A 17,281-nucleotide genomic window follows, 5' to 3' on the forward strand; every position below is an offset into this window, starting at 1 on the left:
ACTGGAGACAGCATGCCTGTGAAACAGAAGTTTTACAGGGTGGCTGACAAGGTCAGAGCTAGCATCAAGGAAGAAGTTTCCAAGATGTTGGCGCTTGGGGTTATTGAGCCCTCCAGCAGCCCCTGGGCTAGCCCAGTGGTCTTAGTGCCTAAGAAAGCTGCTACCCCCGGTGGCACCCCAGAACTTCGGTTCTGCGTGGACTACCGTGGGCTCAATGCGGTCACCAAGACTGACGCGCACCCCATCCCCAGAGCTGATGAGCTGGTGGATCGGTTGGGAGCTGCCCAGTACCTGAGTACTTTTGATTTGACTTCAGGGTACTGGCAGATTGCCTTAACTGACGGGGCAAAGGAGAGGTCAGCATTTTCAACGCCAGAAGGACACTTCCAGTTTCGTGTCATGCCCTTTGGGTTGAAAAATGCCCCCGCCACATTTCAGAGATTGGTCAACCAGGTACTGGCAGGGCTGGAGCAATTCAGCGCAGCCTACCTGGATGACATTGCGGTGTTCAGCTCCACTTGGGAGGAACACCTGCAACACCTCACTGAAGTGTTGAAGGCTCTGCAGAAGGCAGGCCTCACTATCAAGGCCAGTAAATGCCAGATAGGACAGGGATCGGTGGTGTACTTGGGACACCAGGTGGGGAGCGGCAAGGTGGCGCCCCTACAGGCAAAAATTGATACCATTCTGGCTTGGGAACCCCCCAAGACCCAGACTGAGGTGAGAGCCTTTCTAGGTCTCACCGGGTATTACAGACGGTTTGTCAAAGGCTATGGCACCATTGTGGCCCCTTTGACAGAGCTGACATCTAGGAATCAGCCCAGGAAAGTGAATTGGACTGAGGCCTGTCAAACTGCTTTTGACACCCTCAAAACTGCCATGTGCACAGCACCGGTGCTTAAGGCACCTGACTTTTCCAGTGAGTTCATTGTGCAAACTGACGCTTCAGAGCAAGGCGTGGGAGCAGTGCTCTCACAGATTAATGATGAGGGCGGAGACCAACCTGTGGCTTTCATTAGCCGGAAGCGAATCCCCAGGGAACAGAAATGGAGTGCCATTGAAAGAGAAGCTTTCGCTGTGGTCTGGGCTCTGAAGAAGCTGAGGCCCTACCTGTTTGGGACTCACTTCCGTGTTCAGACCGACCACAGGCCCCTCAGATGGTTAATGCAGATGAGGGGTGAGAATCCAAAATTGTTGAGGTGGTCCATTTCCCTACAGGGGATGGACTTTACGGTGGAGCACCGCCCTGGTACAGAACACGCCAATGCTGACGGTCAGTCCAGATTCTTCCGCCTTAGTGATGAGGACTCCCAAGAGGTTGGGTAGTTCTCCCCACTTTCAGCTGGAGGGGACACGTGTTAGACCTGACACCTTTTGGCGTGGTTCTTCCCCCATCTTTTTGCCTCTGACTCATGTGTTTTGATGCTGTGCTGGATTTCGTTTTTGCTGATTTAGATGCTTTGGACACTCTGCCACTGCTGATCAGTGTCAGAGTGTAAGTGCTCCCTCTGTAAATTGTGATATTGATTGAATATACCTGATTGGCATATTTGTATCACCACGAAGTCCCTAGTAAAGTGCACTGTGTGTGCCAGGGCTGGTGATGACAAATGCTACTAGTGGGCCTGCAGCGCAGATTGCGCCACCCACATGAGTAGCTTTAAAATGGTGACTCAGGCCTGCCAGCGCAGCGCCTGTGTGCAGTCAGTGACTGCCATGTCCCCCTGGCCAGTGTCTCCACTGGCTGGGCTTAACCCTTCCCTGTCTGTGCACATCAGTCACCCCTATGGAAGGCTCAAGGTACCCCCCTGGGCAGGGTGCAGTGTATGGATAAGGTAGAGCATGTACTAGTGCAGGTAGTATGCTCTGGTAGTGGGCTGCAGCCATGTTATGTGCTCACTGCTGAAAGGCTATCTTGCTCCATAGAGTAACATGGAGGAGGCTGGGCCCATGTGAATCCAGCCTATCTTCCCATAGGAACAAGATGGGACATAAGTGAAAGATATCCCTGAACTCAGAATTTAATGACACATCTTTTAGTGAAGGGTGTTTTTAAATCCTGTGTTGGAGAATAGCACTTTTAGAAAGTGGCTGTTCTCTTGTCTAAACCTTTCTGTGTGCCTGGGTTTGTGGAATGCCTGCCTGGTCTGGATGTGACAGGGGGGGCTGCAGAGCCCCAGAGGAGAGGGTCGGAGCCATCCCGGGGATGAAAGGGCACATCTGCTTGGGAGGAGGGAGGAAGGAATGCCTGATAAGTGCTGAGCTGCGCCTGCCTACCTCCCCCACGTTAGCTCTCTCCTGGTGGTCAACTGACACCCCTGGCCCTGAAGCTGACAGGAAGAAGAAAACCAGAGACACCTCAGTGCTCCGCAACCCCCAGAACTGGTTTAGACTGGACCAAGGGCCTCCATGCACAAAGACTTCAAAGAACTTCAAAGACATTGAGGGGTATAAGGAAAGGACCCCTGACTACAGAAGTTTAGATTCTGAAATTCTGCAACCAAGAAGGAACCTCGGCTGGAAGGAGGACGGCCAGAGAACCAAAGGAAGATTGCCTTGCTGTGTGCTCTAAGGGCTGACCTGTTCTACTGTCTACCTGGAAGCTGAGGAGAAGAAAGGGGCTCTGCTGTGTGCTGTGACCCTGCCTACTTGAAACTGCCAAGACTCTGCTGTGTGCTGTGTCTACAACTGAATCTCCAAGGGCCTGAGAAGAGCTGGCCTCCTGTTGGGAACCCAGGACTAAAGGTTCCTAAAGCTATCCCAGAAAACGGCTGAAACCTCGTCCTGTTGGGACCCGAGACGCGTGGGGCTTGACTGCGGAGCGTGAGGAAGGGATCGGTGTGCTCATCGGCACATTACTCGTGAGGGTTGGAGGCTTGTGGAGCCTCCCCTCGTGAAATCCACTCCACGGTGGTGGCAAGGTCGAGAGGGGGGTCTAGTTGTGACCAGCGCCCTTGAAAACCCTTTGCCGCCAAATCACCACCGCAGCCCGGGGCCAGGACACCCCCCGTAATTTGCTCCGAGGTCAAGGAGCCGAAGCGCCAAAGAAACGAAGGAGCCGCGCTCCCATTGGTGGAGGGAGCCGAGCCCCCTCACTAACGCCGCGGCGGGATTGGCCCGTGCGGCGCAGCGTCATCAGCTGTGGTGGGCCGTGATTGGCCGAAGTAGCGGAGCGTCATTGCCCTCCTGTCCCGGGAGCCGCTCTGCCATTGGCTGACTCCCGGGCACTGAAGGGGCTCGACCAGAGAGCCGCGACGTGATTGGCCCGCACAGCTGGAGCAGCCTGGAAGCCGCCGAGGGAATCGCGCCCTGATCACCCCCCCCCCCAGCGAGGAGCCGACCGCCGGAGCAGCTGGCTGACCCGTCCTCGCCGAGGGAGTGAGTCTGCGTGTGTTCCCCGCCCCGGGCCTGTCGTCCCCCGAGGTGCTGCATCCCCCGCCGCTCGTTGGATTGTCGAGAGCGGGCGGGAGAGCACCAGGGGACCGGCCGGGGTAAGGTGGGAGTGTGCGCTGCTAGGCGCGAGGCGCCTGAATCCATCCGGCGCACGTGTAAGCCCCCACACCACAGGAAAGGAGTCCCCAGGAGACCGGGTGAGGCGCGCTTGCCGCACTTGGGGGGCTAAGGGCCTAAGAAGGCGGGCTGGGAATAACTACGCTTGTGTATTGCATTGACTGCTCGTTTTTAGAGCCAATTGAATAGAAGCCAGTGGCATTATGTTTAACCACTGATCAAAGAGACTAGAGACTATTTGCTTTTATGAGATCTGCCTATTTACAAGAACCATTGAGAATTAAGTGCAACCTGTGAGATAAAATGCTAAGTTGTCTGAAGAAGTGATTATCACGCAACTGCTTCATTTACATGCTGAAACTAGATAAAGCTATATATTTTTATAAAATATACTTACCTGTGTGGTCTCAGTTTGTGGTGGATTGGGGATTATTGTTGTGTTAAGTGCAAATGTTATCCACATTGCCTCTGTTTAGCCTAGACTGCTCGCGCCATGCTACCTAGAGGGTGAGCAGGGGTTATCTCAGAGGGTTATTCCGTCGCCCTGACCGGAACCAGGGGTCCCTACTTGGGCTAAGGTACTTACCTCTGCCAACCAGAGACTCCCGGTTCTAACAGTTATACAGTGCATCTCGTTGGATATGATGTCTGTCCTAGTTTTTTGGTAGCACTGGATGAAAGATGGGACAACATTGTGGGTTTTAGCTCATGTGGCATTCCCAAAAATAGTCTCAAGGGCACTAAACCTAACTCTCCTCAAACTGGAAAAGGGGTTCGACATAAGACACAATAATTTAGGGAGCTTTGGGTATCCATTGAACTGGACTAGAATTGGTTAGTCGCGGATTCTAGTGAACTGAGCACAGTCGCTAGGGTGAGTCCCAGTCAGTCAAAAAAAATATTAATGATCGACTAGACACTAGGTCATACAGGAGCCCACAACATTGTTGGCAGAGTGTTACCAACATTTACAGACCTGTGTTTGGGTTCAAGCCAGCCATGATTTTCAGTTGGCAGATGCACTCACAGGGCTGTTGTCACAAAACATACTGCTTTTTCAACATAGGAACTGAGATATAGGCTCAGTCCTTCATTATGAGTGCCCTTTTAATTCCGGTGGGACCGGTTACAGACGGTAATTACCTCATCGGAATTATGAGATCCGAAGAAACACAATGCATCTGTTTAGAATCATTAGGTGATTTTGGCTGCTGTAAACAGTATGGTGGGAAAATGAGGAATTGCTTGTGAAATGGCACCCAGAATTAGGGATTCCCCCATAATTCCTCATGACGTAGTGACTCCTCAGGGTCTAATTGTAATACGCCAGATGTTTGCCACCCCCAGAATTACTGGTGCCTCTTTGGGAATGGGGAAAATGCAGCACATTAACAGGACCACCCATAATGAGGCCCTTAGTGACTAAACATGACTTTAAATGTGGATACCTCCAGAACCATTATGCTAGGTATGTACTCCTTGTAATTGACTTCAGTCATTGTGACTCAACCATAAAGCAGAGAGGAAAACCCCAGTGTCCGAAAACAAGGAAATTCAGGCTTCCCTTGTGATCAGGGATGGTATAAGGTCAAGGACAATATTTGCTTTCCACACTACCCCTCCTAGATGCTTCTCTTGCAGAGAATACAACACTGGTGTCACATTGGCTTCATGTTATGATGCTGGATATCTATGTTTCAAGGTCCTTTTCTCTCCAGGGCAGCCTATTCCATCAAGACGTTCTCCACAAATGTATCAGATTTCTGGACCATTGTGTTTTTCCTTCTGCAGCTACCCACCTTTTATTTTGTTAAAGCCCCCAAATTCCCCCATGGTGTACCAGGAGTAGAAGAAAAGGATGGACGTGGTTCTTCAGGTGACTTTATGCGCATTCAGCTGTAGACATTTAACATACTCGTGATATGTTTTACCCTCCGACACAGGAACCTTTGAACACACATACAAGACCCAACAAACGCAAATGAGTGACTGCTCCTGTTCAACAGCGACGTGAGCTGCGGGGCAAGGAGAGGATCTTTAGCAATGAAGGCCTGAGAGTGTTCCATGTGGGGACCGGCCCAATGTCACAATTAAATATCCATAACAAGGAGAGACAAGAGGAAATTGAGTGATCAGGACTGAAATCTGATATTACCTGTTGTTATAGTCGAATATTGAGGCACTGGTACTGTAAAGGATGACAGTTTGGTTGCCTTTTGGAGCATGCAACAATTTATTTGCATTCAAACTTGTATCTATAGCTGCATTAATAACGGTTGTTCCTGTATCATTCTTCTCCTCTTTGTCTTTTGCCCATTTGGACAGAGTGCTTTGAATTAGCGCATAGCTGTTTAAATTTGAATTTTCGTAATTTAGGGCAAGATGTATAAATTCTTCTTGCCTTCGGACCTTTTGCGACCCCAAAAAGGCTTTTTCTGATGTTTCAAACCCAAATTGCGATTCGGTAACACATTACCGAATATCAGTTAGGGTTTGTGACCAAATACTGATTCGGTATTTGGAAGGGGTGTGTTGAGGGTGTCCCGTCCACATACCATATTGGAATGGTATTTATTAATGTTTTGCGGCCAAATTACGGGTGCAGAACATTAATATTTTACCACCTCCTCAAAGGAGTTGGTAAGCCTTTCAAAATGGGAAGGGGCTCCTAAGGGACCCCTACCCTTTGTGAATGTTAAAAATATATTTCTTACACTTTTCATTTTTTAAATTTAAACACATCTCATTTAAATAAAAAAAATGCTTTATTTAAAAGCAATCACAGACATTGTAGTCTGCTGACCTCAACAGGCCACCATAACTGTGATGGCTGCAATTCCTAGTGGGTCAAAAGTTGTGATGCACCTCACGGTCAACTTGTGACCCACTACAAATCGGTTATTTGCAAGCCAACCCATGAGTTGCTTTGCATACTACCACTCTAGTCGCAAAAACTCTGGTCGCAATTTGTGACCACTATTTTGCAACCAGTTGTACATACATCTAGATTCTTAGTTTAACTTAGATTCTTAGTTCAATAGTGTGTACTCAGAGGGATTGGGGAGATAAAAGGAGGTGGATGACATTCTGAATGGATCCATTCTATTTTGATTGTAATTAAAACGATTTAGTAAACTAATATGGCCAAATAAAGGGAGGAGGCAGGCTCCGCCAGGGTACACAGGAGTAAAAAATAATCGTGTTTGCAAAACAAGAAAATGAAGCATTAGCATCACATTTTTCTAGAGTTTCTTGTGGGTATCAATGTTTTTGACAAATGCCTGCCATTTTGTCACCTGTTGATTTCTTGCCTACCATCTCCTTGCAGCTTTTTCATGTGTACCATTTACTCATTATATGGGTAAGGCTTTTTTACAGTTTCATCATCACAATCTCATTGTGACCATTAGCTTGCAATTTTTTTTTAAATATACAATTGTTAATTCCTTAATATTTGAATGATCTGCTTTTACCAAACACCTAGGGGTTAAAGATAAAGAGTTATGGTTAAGGGCAGTATGTAAAGGGTACGTGGAAAAAGTTAAATGATTATGGATAAGGTGTTAAGGGATTGAGAGTAAGAGGGTAATGGGAGAGGGGATATTGCTCACTACCATATACCTTACGATTAATCCCTTACCTTTTTTACCCACAAACCTTTACATCTATCATTTCCCTCACTCCTGTGTCCTTAATCCTTTACCCCTTTCTTTTGTACCCTTGGCCCTTCACCCAAATCCATTACCTTTACCCCTAACCCATACGCATTATTTTTTAACTTATTACACTCTTAGCCTTAACTCCATATCTACAGACATTTAACCTACCCTTATTCCTTGACTCCTTACCCTGAACTCAAACTTAACATTTACTCCTTTATCTACACCTTAACCTCTAACCTTACTACCTTGCAGGCCTACCCTTGGCCCTTACCATCACCATTTCCCGTTACCCATAATTTCTTACCTCTTTATCCTTTAACCCTTACTCATAGCTTTTTACCCATAAGCCCTCATCCTTAACTACTCACCCATCCCCTAACCCATTACACCTTCCCATACCGCTTAACTCCTTGCACCTTCACTCTTAACCCCTTGCACCACTACCCTCAATCCTTACTCTTAACGTATTACTCTTCCCCCTTACCCTTATCCTCCTACATATGTTCCCTAATGTTAACCCTTAACCCCTTATCATAAATGTAATCCCTTACCTCTACTCTGGTTTTTAACAGTGCTTTCAGCTAGAAAGTATTCCAAATTCCTAGAAAGGCTCCATAATTAATACGATCTTCAAAGGGGGTGACCGTCAACAGCCCGAAAATGATCACCTCATTACACTGTTAAGATACTGAGGCAAAGCATTTCACAAGCCTTCTGCTAAACGACCTATCACTTTGGGCTGTAATAAAAAACATCATCAATCTGGGTTTACACAAGGTGGTGGCAGGGCAATGAATATCTTATCACTCTCTGTAATAATGGATACATTAAAGCAAAACAAGCGAGCAAACGATCTTTACTTTGTGGAGAGTGCAACATAATCTTCTTTGGCAGAAATTGGTATCTGGGGCATCCCTGAACACCTTTTAAAAAGCAAAATAGATGCTATAGTATACACGGCACTTGGCAAGAGTGAGAATAGGGGACGGCTCCTTCCTGTCCAGGGTTTAAAGCAAGGATGTGTATTGGCACCATATTTGTTTAATCTAGTTTTGGAAGACCTGACCCCTGCCCAGGACGGGGTAAACGCTCATGCCCCAATATTACTAGGAGACATGCATATCTCTAACTTTTTGCATGCAGATGATGTGATTCTCCTCAGTCAAACAAAAGTCAGTCTACAACGCCTCCTTGACAGACTATCTAACTACTCAGCAACCAATGGCATGTCAATAATTCAAAAGAAAAACAAAGTTGTGGAAGTGAGTAATAGGATACAGAAAAGGCATAAATGGTTTCTATAAGGCCAAGAACTGCAATGGGTGGAAACCTATAGATATCTCGCAGTATTATTTGATGATAAGGGTTCCTTCCAGCAACACAGGCAGGAGTTACAAAGGCAAGTTAACGCTATAATTGTGGTCCAAGCTCCCTACCAAGCTCCCTTGGTCCAAGCTCCCTACCAAGGTAATAGCTGCAAAACTAACCCTGAGCCTAACCCATGGAAGTGAGGCGAGGTAAAGACATAGTGACTTTAAACTAGATTATTACGAAAATATTTAGATTGCCTTTTCTCTTTCCATCTAAAGCTTCTCTGGCCCTTATAAGACTTGAGTTTGGCTTAGAAAATCAGTCAGTTGCCTGAAAGGGCGCATACATCAAAGTATGGAACAGGGTAAAGTCCTCATCGGCCAGCCAACTGTGTAAAGTCCTCTTCCTCTGGCACGAAGTCCAAACCAACAAAAATGCCCCTGCTTGCCGGTATCTAGACATGGCCATTGATGCCCTGGGTGTTCGACCATTATGGAAAATGACCCTTCCCCAAGGGTCATTTAAAAAAAACTATAAATGGTGTAATGAAAAACATCTCAGTGGCTATGGGCACTATCAGCCAGATCTCATGCCTCAGTGGTTATAAATGACTATAACATCCTCAAACTTAAGTTTTATCCAGAGGCCAGGTGGTCTAAGCAACTAAAATAGCACTTTATTAGATACCTCTTTGGCCTTCTCCCAGGATGTGCCCCCACTGTGTCTTGGCTTCAGGAAGGAGAAACTCAACGATGCAGGCTGTGCAAAGCATGGGAGGAAAATATTGTTCATGTAACATGTTTGATCTGATCTCATGAATGAAAGGAACGCGTTGATGAAAGTACCTTTTAACCAACATGGCATTCGAACTTGCAGACAAACCGTGGTTGCGTGTTTTAAGGCAACGGACTTCACTTTGAATTATCATTTTACTAAATTTTTAAAGCAAGCTGCGGAAAAATGTAAAGCCCATGAACTTTATAAATTATGTTGTTTTAACCTTATGGACATTATTTTGAACTATCATTTTACATTTTTAAACTTGCTGTGGCAGTTGCAAAAATATCCTAATGTATGGTAAGCTTTTTAATAATTATGCATTATAAAAATGTCCTTACTACTTTACCCATGACTCCTGTCTATTACCCTTAAACCCTTACTCATACACTTAACACATTACCCCAGCCCCTTACCTTTATCCATTATCCTGTAACCTTGTTCTAAAAATATTATCCATATCATTTTATTTCTATAACTTACAATGAAATAGTAAATGAGAAGATGGTCTATGAAGAAATTGTAGTCCATGAGGAAATGCCCATGAGGTAATAGCCTGACAATGAAATGGATGCAAACAAGTGGTATATTCTCATTTTTGACATCCTCTTTCACCGTGTATCGGTCACTTACCCTACATGGAATGTTTTCATCACCTCATTTTCAGATATAACCTGTGAGCTGCTCATGAGTGCGTGAACTGAGCATCATACATTTATCTATTTCTGAAAGTAACCTTGGCAAGTGTGCTAAATCTCTACAGCATCATGACTATCTTCACTCGTACTTGTAACAACAAGAGAGGAAGGGAAACAAAACGCTCCTATTCCCATTGGGCGAAATCCAATAGAACAACAAAGGAGCGTCACAACATCTAATGACTACAATAAGAGTAAGCAGGTAGCCTAGCGCACAGTCTAGGTTGACTGTTAAGGAAACCTTATTAGGTTGAATTGAAAGCCCTCACTCACCAACCTGGTTGGTGACATGCTTCATCATCGGGCCCCACCAGGAGTGGCCGAATGCCACCCTAGTGTGCTGCAACGCCAGGTTACTGCGGAGCTGTTTTTTTTGTGTGTGAAGTGAAAATAAAGTGAGTTTTAAAATGTCACAATTGAGTTAAAAAAAGAATTTATTTGTTTTGCCAATTGGACAAGGATTAAAAACAGAAGTGTAGGATAATGGACCAAAATTACAAGTCCAATATTATCCTAGTGTAAGGTCAACATGTTTCAGCCAATGTGAAATGGTACATCAGGCCTTTGTCAGGACCAGTGAATTAAAAAGTTAGTGTTGAACCTCGTGGTATGGGCGCGCTAAGGCCCACCGTAGCCTGGGGTTGCTAGTGTTAAAAAGAAAAACACTATATCAACATTCCATCGTGTTGGAGTGGAACCAAGTTTATTCTGAGACAAAGAAAGTCACATACAACAGACAAAACATAGACAATTGGGTGGGAGAGAGAGAACACACGTTTAATTATATATTGAAATGTCCGTTGTTGTTAGATAAAAGACAACTTTCTTGAGTGCTCATATTGTGAGATTGTAGCCATATCCTGAACACAAGTGAGGTCAAAAGTGAACTCGTGCTCATAAGGGATTAACATTACCCTTGTGGAGACGCAGGAACAAAGGTCCCTACACAAGTCTCATAGCGTGACTATGCTGAAAAATACAGGCAAAAAGGTGATCGTATGCCCATATAGTAGTTAAAGCTATCACATGATTATGTAATGAAAACGGACAGCAGAGCTGCTTAGTGTAGTTGGGCTGAATAGATAATCACAATAGATCAGAAAATAAAAACGTTCTTACAGAAGGCGCTTAAATTTAAAGCACCATGGATCTCGGGAGGGGGGAGGTAGCAAAATGGCACACCCTGTGGAAAAAAGAAAGTAACAGGTATGAGCAAGAGAACCAACACTCATGCAAAAGTACTTATCTTTGCTTGGTCGTACTCACGCCCTGTAAGCTAGACCCGCGTGGCACCTGCCACGCATAGCCTGCCCTTTGATATTGCTCCATTTAAAAAAAATGCTAGATGCAGGTAGAATACGTTTTTTAGAATTCCTGTTCTCAATGGACTACACCAAATGTTAAAACAGTTAACTTAAACTGTTTCTAGATTGTTGCTGTTGTCATCCAACATTTACTGCTATCCATGCAAATTTCTATATTTATGGTATACCTTTGTCTTGACGAGCTTATTCAGCTCTTAATCTGTCTTCATGGGGCTTGTTGTTTCTCACATCTCCTCCTACAGTGTTAAGCATTGACTCATTTAGGCTGTTGAACAGTGAGCCGTAAAGTGAGGAGTACCATAGAGAATCTTTGGATAACCTCACTTTGTAAAATACCTATATATTCTAATTTGAAGGGGAGATTCGTTAGAGCATATTCTACATCTGGCTTCCCATGCACATCCAGTCCTGCCACTCACTTCTTCACATTCAGCATTAGATTGTTAACCATCCTCTTTTTAAGGAAATACCCCAATACTACCCTGCTTTGTAAATTTTAAGATCATCACAAAAATCTTTGCCAAAGCAGACTTATACAAAATTCACACATAGAGACAATTAGGGACAACAGCTCCACAGTTCAATACAAATTCTCCCCAATGTCATTAAAACCCTCTGAACCCTCGGCCATCTGCAAAATATCTTTCATGTACACTGCACAAGGTAGGTCACTTTGCTTGAATTTCTGTGTGAGCTGGAATTTCTTGTGCCTATTCGAGTGATTCTGAAATAGCACTCTCGCCCATAGATTTTACTGGAGGATCATAACATGTACGCAAGCTCTGTTTTGAAAAACATTTATGATATGCAGCAATAAATCTGTCTGGCACAGATGGTTTCTTATTTTTATAGGTTAGTTTTTTCATGCTAGATTTAAAAATATAGCTAAAATGTTTTTATATTTTCATGATGGGTACCGAGCATATGTGTTTCTTTCCCCAAACCTAACTTCATATCAGACTCCTTATAAATAGTTGGACCATCATGGGTTATTGTTAAATTAATAATCCATGCTAGTGTTTTTGGCCCTTTGCCACTCAGCTATGCAATTACCTAGATCAGCCTAGTTACCATAACCCCATAGAACTATTGTTGCATTTCTTGATTATTGTTTTGTATTTTCTTAACAGGCTAATGCAACATGACTGGAAGGAACTTGAGAGCTTTTGTAATGACTCACAGATCCAAAGATATAGGTAATGCATCCTATTATTTTATTAAAATAGTGATTGTTTTATATCATTAAGACACGATATATATATCAGGAAATATTTGTTAAACAGTCATGCAAGTCATATTGATTCAAACTGATGTGTATTTCGAACTGAAGTAATATTGATTGTCAACACAGAGGCTCTATTTGTCAATTGATTAAAAATATGTTAAGAGAAAACATAATAGCAAAACTGAAATGTGCATTGTTGATGTGGTTTGCAATAGATATTTCTTGTCTAACCAATGAGGGTTGTGGGGATAGGTAAGTGTCCATCTGAATTTGCCAGCCTGTTCGAATGAGGATTTATATGGTTTCCTATGTTAAAGGGGGTTTATAATTTAATTGTACCCCACAATTGAACTGGCTGAGTTTATTTCTTCATTGTGGTTCCATCATGTTGACTTCCAACTCTGAGGTCAGTGAAATTTAAAGAAACTGGTGGTTATAAATGACTTTCAGATCAAATATAGCAAGCTTTGATAGTCATTTGCCTCAAGTAGCAGTTGCTGAGATGACAGCTTTGTACTTGTTTTTTAAATAGTTTTTTTACCCTGTGTTGTGAACCTGGATGTACAGTGTGGTACAAGAATGGGTGATCTATTTAACAAAGGCAACATTAAATGCACACCACCATATTGAGTTATTTCTTTAGTTTGAACAGCTAGTGCAACAGATATCAAGGCAGGCTGGCTTTGTGTTGCTCAGCAGAATAATATACAGTAGACGATCAAAGTTGGTTCCATCAAGAGTATTATGCTTAGATGATAAGACATGTCCAGTTTGTAGGTTTGACAAAAGGTTGGCGTGCTTCACCACTCTCAGGATCTAGCAGTTCTCAGTGATAAATTGAACATCATGCAAAGTACATCCCATTCTGAAGTGTGGAAACCACCAAAAAGAGAACCCAAAAGCAACCTAGATGGAGATGGACGGGAAAGTGCTTGAATGAACAGATAGATTCTCCCTCTAGTGCAAATCTTTCCTCTGAGAATGGTATCATTTCTTTTACAGATGATGTCCATCAGGATCTTACACTAGGTACTTCTACTCTCCTCTGACTGGTATGAAGACTGCAAAAAAATTAAAAAGCAGCCATAAATTCAGAGAAAGGTTTGAGATAGCAAATTAAGAGAGTAGCAAAGATTCCAAAAAGTCTACTCTTTCCTTTCCTATCAAGCTCCCTGAAGTTGTGAGGTTCTGGATCTAGCGCACCCAGAGGGTTTTTTGGTCACCTTCACTTTGGGAGATGTGCTTTCATTTTTATTTGATTTGATTTGTCAACTTATAAAGCGCGCGATTGCCCGAAGGCGTCTTTTCTACAGGGAACCCATCTCCGATGAGTAGTGAATACCATGTACAGTTCCAATGCTTCTCATGACTAATTAGATGGCATTACAGAGGCATTACAGAGTCAGGGTGTGCCTCGAGCTTAAGGAGCTATATATTGAGGCATAGGTGTTCCGTGGGACACGTGAAGAAAGGGAAATGGGGTACAAAAACAACATGGAACAGCAAATGATATACAGTGTGTGGGAGATGTAGAGTCCCACAGTTCATTCAGTGGATGCATGTGGCATTTTGCACCAGATGTTAGAGTTGTGTTCCTTGCTTTTAGTCCTTTTCATAAAGCTGTAGCTAGTGCCTATACCAGGCACCAAAAAGGTGGATAAAGAAATTCAGATATAATTTGGTGATATACAGTAATGGTAGAAGTGGCAGCTCACAGGCACAACAACAAACATAGCAACAAGTGTTAAACCAGTTTCATGGAACATTCAGTTTAGTTTTTTTTTTAAACATCTTTTTATTGAAAGCAAAACAATTCCATCATAATACACACTTAGGAGCAGTTGAAGAGCAGATTTAGCTTACATTGTTAAAATCACATCAGTTCAATCATTTACCGGTATTGGGATGGTCCACCTCCACTGCAGTGTACCCTCTCGCCTGCCTCCGGTCTTCAGTCCGTCCCCTGCCCAGATACCCCCCCCCACCCTCCTGACTTCCTCTCCTCCCCCACCCCTATTCTAGAAATGCGGCCCGGAGCCGAGCCTAAAACCACAGCCTCCCTGTAATGAGGGAACACAAACCTATCACAGGCGTTGCCCGACTTGGCAGGGCTTCACTACTCATCCTCCGAGGCGTCCATCCACTCTCCCCTGTATCTTCTCCAGGCCCGCCAGATCTTTTCCCATTTTTTGGGGCAGCCCCTACTGTTATATATGACCCTCTCCGCCCTCTGACACCAGTCCAAGTCCCGCTCCCATTCCTCTATTGTTGGTATTAGGTCACTCCCCCAGAGACATGCGATATTTCTCTTAGCCACCATACTCGCAAACGCCAACCACACCTTTTCCCCCTTGGGCCATGTTACCTCTCCCGTGACTCCTAATATATGCCACCTGGCCTCCAGCGGTACCTCCGCCCCAGCCACCTCCTCCATTATGTCTTTCAACCTGACCCAGTAGGAGCGAATTTTGGGGCAATCCCAGAGGATGTGGAAGAATGTGCCCTCATACCCGCACCCTCTCAGGCAGAAGCGCGATGTTGCGTATCCCATTTTAAATTGTACCGTACGTGGGGTGTACGACCTATGGAGTATACGAAGCTGTACCAGACGGAATCTTGCCCGAATCGCCACTTCCCTGGGGCACTGTAGGGCTTCACTCCAGTCATCATCTTCCAGCAAACCCAAATCAGTTTCCCACTTCTCCCGGAGTGGCCCAAGTGTATCTGGGAGGTTATTAATTAACTTTTTGTAGGTGAGCGAGATGGCCTTATCAATCATTGGGTCGTGGAGCAGCCTGTCTTCAAGCGGGGCGTACTCGGGTAGCTGGTCCCCTTGCGACAAGTGTGAATTTATGGCATGCGCGAATTGTTGGTAGTGGAGAAATTCGCCATTCCCCATCTGGAATTCGGACTGCAAAGCCGCGAATTCCACCACTTGCCCCCTCTTCCAGACATCGCCCAATAGATCTCTGCCAATGAGGCTCCAGGAATATAAATCGCGGAGTTTAACTACTTCCCTCAGGAAATCTCCCTTCCATAGGGGCGTCTGAGCCGTAAGTTTCTTCTCCCAGCCGAGCAATTTCGTCGCCCGCCTCCAGATTTGGACCACCACCGCAGTCTGAGGAGGCAAGGGCAGAGTACGCCGCGCCCCAGAGTAAAGGGCCTTCAGATAGGTACCCTCGCCCATGGCCGCCCGATCCACCCGGTACACCGGTTCTTCCTGCGGGGCAAAAACCCAGCCGTTGACGTTGGTCAGTTGAGCCGCCCAGTAGTAGAGGCGGATGTCAGGGACCGCCAGTCCCCCCTCGTAGGGACCGCATTGCAGCTTACCAAGGGCGATCCGCGGGCAGCCACCGCTCCACAGAAGGGAACGTTGCTCCGCCTCCACCGTTTTAAAAACCTGATCCGGGATCGAGAACGGGGAGCTCTGCAGCACGTATAGCAGCGGTGGCAGGGCCATAATTTTGAAGAGTACCGCTCTCCCCATAAGGGAGACCGGCAGGGTGCGCCAGTGTAATACGTCGCCATGCAAGCGGTCAAGTAGTGGCTGTACGTTAAGCCGGAGGAACTCCGAGGCCGTCGGCGCAATCCATATCCCGAGGTAGCGAAACGCCTCCTGCCATACCAGGCCCTCACATCCCACCACCACAGGCGGCTGGGGCCCCGCCAGAACGTAGCCGAGGGATTTACTCCAGTTGATCTGGTATCCGGAATATTCCCCGAAAGTACGCAATATAGTCATGAGACGCTGAATCTATTCCGCCGGCCTCTGGGTGTATAGCAGGATGTCGTCGGCGTAGAGCGAAATACGCTCTTCCCAACCGCCATCCATTGCTATACCCCACACTCCCGGGTCCGTCCTCACCCAGTGCGCCAGGGGCTCCAGCGCCAGGGCGAAGAGGGTCGGAGACAGGGGGCAGCCCTGTCTCGTGCCACGTCCCAGTCGAAACTCACGAGACGTGGCCCCATTCACTCGGACTCTCGCCAGCGGTTCCACGTATAGCAGTTTTACCCATGAACAGAAGTTCGGCCCGAAACCCAGTCTCTCCAGCACGGCGTATATATAACACCATTCGACGCTGTCGAAGGCCATACGAGCGTCAAGGGAGAGCAAGGCCGCCGGAGCACCCTCCGGTGTGGCGACTGTCTGTAGGACCCCAAACAGCCGGCGCAGGTTAAGTCTCGTGTTCCGGTGGGGCATGAAGCCTGACTGGTCCGGGTGGACCAGCGACTGGATCACCGCCCCCAGACGTGTAGCTAGGATCTTTCCAAGGACCTTCGTCTCGTAGTTGAGGAGGGAGATAGGTCGGTAGGAGCTGCAGACACCACGTGGCTTCCCTGCCTTGTGGACCACCACGATCGTGGCCAGGCGCAAATCCCGCGAAAGGTGACCCACGTCACGTGCCTCAAGGAGCATATTGCATAAATGTGGTGCAATGTGACCGGCCACACAGCCGAACGCCTCCGCCGGAAACCCATTAGGTCCCGGGGCCTTCCCCATCTGTAAATCCCCCATGGCCTCTTCTACTTCCTTAACTGTGATTTCAGCCTCTAGCACATCCCTGTCCACCGCCTCCAGGACTGAAAGTTGCAAGGGGGCAAGGAAATCTCGACAGTCCTGGTCAGTATGAGACGTGCGGGAGCGGTAGACCTCCTCGTAGTAGTGTGCGAAGTCCTCCGCTATGGCCCTGCTGGTGGTACTCACCGATCCATCTGGGTGTTCTATATTCGGCACCCAGCTACGGTCCCGGTCTCTCCTTTCCAACCAGGCGA

At 46.1% G+C, this 17,281-nt stretch overlaps 1 protein-coding gene across 1 annotated transcript in view; it reads left to right on the top strand.

Moving 5' to 3' along the window:
• CCDC148 (coiled-coil domain containing 148) overlaps nucleotides 1-17,281 on the top strand; it is a 1,212,845-nt gene that overhangs the window by 176,639 nt on the left and 1,018,925 nt on the right. The window contains exon 2 of the mRNA XM_078681707.1: nucleotides 12,414-12,479. Coding sequence (XP_078537833.1) covers nucleotides 12,425-12,479 — 55 coding nt within the window. The 5' untranslated portion in view covers nucleotides 12,414-12,424. The remainder of the gene's footprint in view (nucleotides 1-12,413; nucleotides 12,480-17,281) is intronic.

The sequence above is a fragment of the Lissotriton helveticus genome, chromosome 3_1 (genome assembly GCF_964261635.1).
Source record: "Lissotriton helveticus chromosome 3_1, aLisHel1.1, whole genome shotgun sequence".
NCBI classification, from domain to species: Eukaryota; Metazoa; Chordata; class Amphibia; order Caudata; family Salamandridae; genus Lissotriton; species Lissotriton helveticus.